General features: G+C 64.9%; 1 protein-coding gene across 1 annotated transcript in view; it reads left to right on the forward strand.

Annotated features, from left to right (window-relative positions):
• The window catches only part of LOC132539838 (keratin-associated protein 10-4-like), a 9,642-nt gene extending 2,414 nt beyond the window's left edge, over window positions 1-7,228 (forward strand). Inside the window, exons 2-4 of the mRNA XM_060195763.1 lie at window positions 6,215-6,585; window positions 6,688-7,053; window positions 7,153-7,228. Coding sequence (XP_060051746.1) covers window positions 6,215-6,585; window positions 6,688-7,053; window positions 7,153-7,228 — 813 coding nt within the window. The remainder of the gene's footprint in view (window positions 1-6,214; window positions 6,586-6,687; window positions 7,054-7,152) is intronic.
• Window positions 7,229-8,463: the final 1,235 nt, after the last annotated feature.

The raw sequence follows: 8,463 nt of genomic DNA on the forward strand, positions 1-8,463 counted from the left end.
AGATCTGCTTCACCGCCTGTGAAGCGACTTCCCTGTAGGTGGGGAGCCGGGGGCTCGAACCTGGATCCTCACCGGTCATTGTGCCTTGCGCCACGTGTGCTTAACCCGCTGTGCTACCGCCTGGCCCCCACCCCACTGACAAATCTGTGGCAGACGGTGTTTCCTGGATGTGCTAGATCTCAAACAGGCGCTTCAGAAAACAGGACAACTTCCCGCCTGTGGCAAATCTGTTCTTAGAGCAGAAAACCCAGCCCTGCACATCCCACAGGCCCACTGGCTTCCCCAGATGTGAACTCAAGATCAGCATGGAGACATTTCCTGGAACAGAGTGGAGGGTGTGGACGGGGCATAGTAACTGGCATTCCTAGTTTGTTTTGTCTTTCTCACAATGCCTCCCCAAACCTAGAATATTCCTCAGCAAGCTACTCAGACACCTCTGCTGGCAAGTACTGTCTCTCTCTAACTCCTTGCAGTGTCACACCTGGTCACCAACAAGTCACCAAGTCCCCAGCCAGACCCCAGCTTAATAGCCACTCTGTCCTCAGCCCTGCCCACTGCCCTGTCCCCTGCACTGTCCCCAGCCCTGTCCCCAGTTCTGATCCCGGACCTTTCCCCAGCCCAGTCCGCAGATCGGTCTCCTGCCCTGTCTCCTACCCTGACTTTCAGCCGTGTCCTCAGCACTGTCCCCAGCCCTGTCCCCAGCCCTGTCCCCTGCACTGTCCCCAGCACTGTCCCCAGCCCATTCCCCCAACCTGTCCCCAGCCCTGTCATCACCCCTGTCCCCAGTCCTGTCCCCAACACTGTCCCCAGAACTGTCCCCAGCCCTGTCCTCAGCCCTGTCCTCCACCCTGTCCTCAGCCCTGTCCCCAGCTCTGTCCCCAGCCCTGTCCTCAGCCCTGTCCTCCACCCTATCCTCACCCCTGTCCTCAGCCCTGTCCTCAGCCCTGTCCTCACCCTATCCTCACCCCTGTCCTCAGCCCTGTCCTCGACCCTTAGCCTCACCCCTGTCCTCAGCCCTGTCCTCAGCCCTGTCCTCACCCCTGTCCCCAGCCCTGTCTTCACCCCTGTCCCCAACCCTGTCCTCACCCCTGTCCTCAGCCCTGTCCCCAGCCCTGTCCTCACCCCTGTCCCCAGCCCTGTCCCCAGCCCTGTCCCTCACCCCTGTCCCCAGCCCTGTCCTCACCCCTGTCCCCAGCCCTGTCCTCACCCTGTCCCCAGCCCTGTCTTCACCCCTGTCCCCAACCCTGTCCTCACCCCTGTCCTTAGCCCTGTCCTCACCCCTGTCCTCAGCCCTGTCCTCACCCCGGTCCCCAGCCCTGTCCTCACCCCTGTCCCCAGCCCTGTCCTCACCACTGTCCCCAGCCCTGTCCTCACCCCTGTCCCCAACCCTGTCCTCACCGCTGTCCTCAGCCCTGTCCCCAGCCCTGTCCCCAGCCCTGTCCTCACCCCTGTCCCCAGCCCTGTCCTCACCCCTGTCCCCAGCCCTGTCCTCACCCCTGTCCTCAGCCCTGTCCTCAGCCCTGTCCCCAGTCCTGTCCCCAGCCCTGTTCACAGCACCACACAGTCTCAACCTGCAGGTCTGCGAGCAGCCACCCGAGGCCCCTGCTATCCCTCTCTGGGCTGTCATGGTCACTGTCTGCTCGGCTTCTGGTTTCCTGTTCTGACCACTCAGCGAGAACCCTGACACACCTGGAGCAGGGGACCCCACACACCTGGAGCAGGGGACCCCACACACCTGGAGCAGGAGACTCACACACCTGGAGAGGGGACCCCACACACCTGGAGCAGGGGATCCCACACACCTGGAGCAGAGGACTCTCACACACCTGGAGCAGGGGACTCTCACACACCTGGAGCAGGGGACCCCACACACCAGGAGCAGGGGACCCCACACACGAGGAGCAGGAGACCCTGACACCTGGAGCAGGAGACTCACACACCTGGAGAGGGGACCCCACACACCTGGAGCAGGGATCCCACACACCTGGAGCAGGGGACTCTCACACACCTGGAGCAGGGGACTCTCACACACCTGGAGCAGGGGACTCTCACACACCTGGAGCAGGGGACCCTCACACACCTGGAGCAGGGGACCCCACACACCTGGAGCAGGGGACCCTCACAACCTGGAGTAGGGGACCCCACACATCTGGAGCAGGGGACTCACACACCTGGAGCAGGGGACCCCACACACCTGGAGCAGGGGACTCTCACACACCTGGAGCAGGGGACCCTCACACACCTGGAGCAGGGGACCCCACACACCTGGAGCAGGGGACCCTCACAACCTGGAGTAGGGGACCCCACACATCTGGAGCAGGGGACTCTCACACACCTGGAGCAGGGGACGCCACACACCTGGAGCAGGGGAATTTCACACACCTGGCGCAGGGGACCCCACACACCTGAAGCAGGGAATCTCACACACCTGGAGCAGGGAACCCCACACACCTGGAGCAGGGGACCCCACACACCTGGAGCAGGGGACCCCACACAGCTGGAGCAGGGGACCCTCACACACCTGGAGCAGGGGACCCTAACACACCTGGAGCAGGGGACTCTCACACACCTGGATCAAGGGACCCCACACACCTGGAGCAGGGGACCCTCACACACCTGGAGCAGGGGACCCCACACACCTGGAGCAGGAGACTCTCACACACCTGGAGCAGGGGACCCCACACACCTGGAGCAGGGGACCCCACACACCTGGAGCAGGAGACTCACACACACCTGGAGCAGGGGACCCCACACACCTGGAGCAGGGGACCCCACACACCTGGAGCAGGGGACCTCACACACCTGGAGTAGGGGACCCCACACATCTGGAGCAGGGGACTCTCACACACCTGGAGCAGGGGACCCTCACACACCTGGAGCAGGAGACCCCACACACCTGGAGCAGGGGACCCCACACACCTGGAGCAGGGGACTCTCACACACCTGGAGCAGGGGAATCTCACACACCTGGAGCAGGGGACCCTCACACACCTGGAGCAGGAGACCCTCACACACCTGGAGCAGGGGACCCCACACACCTGGAGCAGGGGACCCCACACACCTGGAACAGGGGACCCCACACACCTGGAGCAGGGGATCCCACACACCTGGAGCAGGGGGACCCTCACACACCTGGATCAGGGGACTCACACACCTGGAGCAGGGGACCCCACACACCTGGAGCAGGGGACCCTCACACACCTGGATCAGGGGACCCTCACACACCTGGAGCAGGGGACCCTCACACACCTGGAGCAGGAGACCCTCACACACCTGGAGCAGGGGACCCCACACACCTGGAACAGGGGACCCCACACACCTGGAGCAGGGATCCCACACACCTGGAGCAGGGGACTCTCACATACCTGGAGCAGGGGACCCCACACACCTGGAGCAGGGGATCCCACACATCTGGAGCAGGGGACTCTCACATACCTGGAGCAGGGGACCCCACACACCTGGAGCAGGGGACCCCACACACCTGGAGCAGGGGACTCTCACACACCTGGAGCAGGGGACCCCACACACCTGGAGCAGGGGACCCCACACACCGGAGCAGGGGACCCCACACACCTGGAACAGGGGACCCCACACACCTGGAGCAGGGGACCATCACACACCTGGAGCAGGGGACCCCCACACACCTGGAGCAGGGGACCATCACACACCTGGAGCAGCGGACCCCCACACACCTGGAGCAGGGCGGGTGAGTAGGGAGCCAGTGAGGGACCCCTGCCCTCAGCTTCTCTGCAAGCCTCTTGGACCCGCGGGTGTCTCTGCCTGCTGCTCCGGACATTCAGGGCAGCTTCACTGGAGCCCTGCTCCGCACAGGGTACCAGACTCATAGGCCCACCCGCCCCCACGCCCCCAGCACGCCCACCCTGAGGGCCCCCTGCACCCCGAGCGCCACCATCTCAACCTGAGGGCACCCCCGCACCCCTAGCTCCCCCCACTCTCCCCGAGGGCCCCCCACTCTCCCCGAGTGCCCCCCACTCTCCCCAGGAGCCCCCCACTCTCCCCGAGTGCCCCCCACTCTCCCCAGGCGCCCCCACTGTCCCCGAGGGCTCCCTACTCTCCCCGAGCGCCCCCCACTATACCCAGGCGACCCCACTCTCCCCGTGTGCCCCCCCACTCTGCCCGGGCGCCCCCCACTCTCCCCAGACGCCCCCCACTCTCCCCAGGCGCCCCCCACTCTCCCCAGGCGCCCCCCACTCTCCCCAGGCAACCCCCACTCTCCCCAGGCGCCCCCAATCTCCCCAGGCACCCCCCACTCTCCCCAGGCGCCCCCACTCTCCCCAGGCGCCCCCACTCTCCCCAGGAGCCCCCCACTCTCCCCAGGCGCCCCCCACTCTCCCCAGGCGCCCCCCACTCTCCCCAGGCGCCCCCCACTCTCCCCAGGCGCCCCCCACTCTCCCCAGGCAACCCCCACTCTCCCCAGGCGCCCCCCCAATCTCCCCAGGCACCCCCCACTCTCCCCAGGCGCCCCCACTCTCCCCAGGCGCCCCCCACTCTCCCCAGGCGCCCCCCACTCTCCCCAGGCGCCCCCCACTCTCCCCAGGCGCCCCCCACTCTCCCCAGGCACCCCCCACTCTCCCCAGGCGCCCCCCCACTCTCCCCAGGCGCCCCCCACTCTCCCCAGGCGCCCCCCACTCTCCCCAGGCAACCCCCACTCTCCCCAGGCGCCCCCCACTCTCCCCAGGCACCCCCCACTCTCCCCAGGCGCCCCCAATCTCCCCAGGCGCCCCCCACTCTCCCCAGGCGCCCCCCACTCTCCCCAGGCAACCCCCACTCTCCCCAGGCGCCCCCCACTCTCCCCAGGCACCCCCCACTCTCCCCAGGCGCCCCCCACTCTCCCCAGGGGCCCCCCCACTCTCCCCAGGCGCCCCCCACTCTCCCCAGGCGCCCCTCACTCTCCCCAGGCGCCCCCCACTCTCCCCAGGCGCCCCCCCCACTCTCCCCGAGCGCCCCCCCCACTATCCCCAGGCGACCCCACTCTCCCTGTGCGACCCCCACTCTGCCCGGGCACCCCCCACTCTCCCCAGGCGCCCCCCACTCTCCCCAGGCGCCCCCCACTCTCCCCAGGCGCCCCCCACTCTCCCCAGGCACCCCCACTCTCCCCAGGCGCCCCCCACTCTCCCCAGGAGCCCCCCCACTCTCCACAGGCACCCCCCACTCTCCCCAGGCGCCCCCCACTCTCCCCAGGAGCCCCCCCACTCTCCACAGGCACCCCCCACTCTCCCCAGGCGCCCCCCCCACTCTCCCCGAGCGCCCCCCCACTATCCCCAGGCGACCCCACTCTCCCCGTGCGACCCCCACTCTGCCCGGGCACCCCCCACTCTCCCCAGGCGCCCCCCACTCTCCCAGGCGCCCCCCACTCTCCCCAGGCGCCCCCCCACTCTCCCCAGGCACCCCCCACTCTCCCCAGGCGCCCCCCACTCTCCCCAGGCGCCCCCCACTCTCCCCAGGCGCCCCCCCACTCTCCCCAGGCGCCCCCCACTCTCCCCAGGCACCCCCCACTCTCCCCAGGCGCCCCCCTCTCTCCCCAGGCGCCCCCCCACTCTCCCCAGGCGCCCCCCACTCTCCCCAGGCACCCCCACTCTCCCCAGGCGCCCCCCCACTCTCCCTGAGCGCCCCCCCACTCTCCCCAGGCGCCCCACTCTCCCTGTGCGACCCCCACTCTGCCCGGGCGCCCCCCAGTCTCCCCAGGCGCCCCAGGCGCCCCGCGACTCACGCGGCTCAGGTTGAAGGGTGGTGGCAGGCTGGCAGTGGGGCTCCGGGAAGAGGCGGGCCGCAACCCTTCTTTCCGGACCAGGACCAGAGGCGGGGCCAGGCCGCGGGGGACACCGCACCCACCACACACGCGGCACTGACCCGCCCCGCAGCCCCGGGTGACCCGCACCGCAGCCCCGCTGTGGCTCCCCATCCACCCTGGATTTCTCTGCATCCTGTCAGATAAAAACAAAAAGGAAAGGAAAAGAAAAAAAATGGCCAACAGGAAAAATAAACTTTGATTGTTACTGTGTGCAACTTGCAGATACCAAAACGAAAAGCCAAAGACAGCATTTCTCTGACTCAACTTTACAGGACTTTCTGCTAGAAAAGTGAGTTTGTTCACCTAGTAAAGCTGATTTCTGTCTCCCTGCCAGCTGAACTCTCAGAATTGCAATGCCTTGCTTCTGGGCTGCGCCCTGATGACTGTCTCTGCCCTCAGCAGAGCTCCTGCTGCTGTGACCTGCTGCTGCTGCATCCTGATGACTGTCTCTGCCCCTCAGCTCCTGCTGCTGTGACCTGCTGCTGCTGCGCCCTGATAACTGTCTCTGCCCCTCAGCAGAGCTCCTGCTGCTGTGACCTGCTGCTGCTGCGTCCTGATGACTGTCTCTGCCCTCAGCAGAGCTCCTGCTGCTGTGACCTGCTGCTGCTGCGCCCTGATGACTGTCTCTGCCTTCAGCAGAGCTCCTGCTGCTGTGACCTGCTGCTGCTGCGTCCTGATGACTGTCTCTGCCCTCAGCAGAGCTCCTGCTGCTGTGACCTGCTGCTGCTGTGTCCTGATGACTGTCTCTGCCCGTCAGCAGAGCTCTTGCTGCTGTGACCTGCTGCTGCTGCATCCTGATGACTGTCTCTGCCCTCAGCTCCTGCTGCTGTGACCTGCTGCTGCTGCGTCCTGATAACTGTCTCTGCCCTCAGCAGAGCTCCTGCTGCTGTGACCTGCTGCTGCTGCATCCTGATGACTGTCTCTGCCCCTCAGCAGAGCTCCTGCTGCTGTGACCTGCTGCTGCTGCGTCCTGATGACTGTCTCTGCCCTCAGCAGAGCTCCTGCTGCTGTGACCTGCTGCTGCTGCGCCCTGATGACTGTCTCTGCCCTCAGCAGAGCTCCTGCTGCTGTGTCCTGCTGCTGCTGCGCCCTGATGACTGTCTCTGCCCCTCAGCTCCTGCTGCTGTGTCCTGCTGCTGCTGCGCCCTGATGACTGTCTCTGCCCTCAGCTCCTGCTGCTGTGACCTGCTGCTGCTGCGCCCTGATGACTGTCTCTGCCCCTCAGCAGAGCTCCTGCTGCTGTGACCTGCTGCTGCTGCGCCCTGATGACTGTCTCTGCCCTCAGCTCCTGCTGCTGTGACCTGCTGCTGCTGCGTCCTGATGACTGTCTCTGCCCTCAGCTCCTGCTGCTGTGACCTGCTGCTGCTGCGCCCTGAGGACTGTCTCTGCCCCTCAGCAGAGCTCCTGCTGCTGTGAACCTGCTCCTGTGCCCGAGATGGTACAGGAGCCTCTCTGTGGTGTCCGCGCCCCCACTTGCCGCCTCGGTGCAAGGCGCAGAACCGAGCCGCACCAGGGGCTGAGCTGAGGATGCAGGTAGCTGCTGCTTCTGCCCCTCCTTTGTCCTCCTCTTCTCCTCCCCTCCTCCTCTTTCTAGCACTATGGTGGTGTGGGGGGTTGAATTGGGACTCCGGAGTCTCCAATATGAGAGTCTATTGGGATAACCATCACGCTATCTCTACCACCCACAGACAGCCTCTCAACATTGGAGAAAGCAAGGGTATGGATTGTCACCTCCAGTTCCCACAAGCAGTGACTTTACGCAGCAAGGCTGCTCAAGTTTTCAACTGGAAATGGAAACTGAACCCTTCAAGCAGCAGAGGAAAAGAAGGCGTGCTGGCCCTGGACCACGAGGAAGAAGCTGAGATTCTGCTAGCGCCTGAATCTCCGCGGGGACAGAGGTGGGCGCACCCTCTTTGGCCCCGTGGCGTGGGGGTCCCTCCTGTTCCCCCAGGCCTCCAGCTAGCTGCCTCCTTGCCAGAGAGGAGCCAATGGGGTGTCACTGCTGCCCTGTAGGACCTCTACTGATGACACCCTGGGGAGGGTGAAGTGGAAGTCCTGACTTGCCACTGGGCCTCCCTGACACCTCAACAGGGAGGTGAAGATGGTGGGTGCTGTCAGATGGGCTCTGGGCTGCCAGGTTTCTGTTGAGTGGCTCCTCCTCTCCACAGTCAAGGGTCTGGGATGGGGCCTGTCTGCCATGGCCTGGGGAGTGTGGGCTTGCTGGTCTGGGGACGGGGCTTTTCTCTGCGAAGCTTGGAGTGTTTTTTCACTCACGTTTGCTGACTTGGCACACGGGTTGTTCCCTCAGCTAGAACGCAGGCGTCTCTAGTTTCTTCCTGTGCTCACTTGTGTTTCAAGTTGTGGTGTGCTTCAGCGACAAAAAGGCTGAGATGAATGAGGCTAAAACAACCAAAAGTAGAAGAAAAGAAAAAAAAGACAGAAAAACCAGGAATTTGAACCCTGTCAAAGGCTGGACTTAGAAGCCTCCAGACCGTCTGCTTTCTGGATGCCTTTCAGCCTCTTTGCTGCACTCAGCTAAACCATTAGCAAAGCTCCGTCTCGCCTCTCTTCTCAGAAGGCAGTCTCCATAGACATTTATTTTGTAATCTGGGTTTTTGTTGTTCATTTAAATACTTTAAACCTCATCAGTT

This window comes from Erinaceus europaeus, chromosome 8 (genome assembly GCF_950295315.1).
Source record: "Erinaceus europaeus chromosome 8, mEriEur2.1, whole genome shotgun sequence".
Lineage (NCBI taxonomy): Eukaryota > Metazoa > Chordata > Mammalia > Eulipotyphla > Erinaceidae > Erinaceus > Erinaceus europaeus.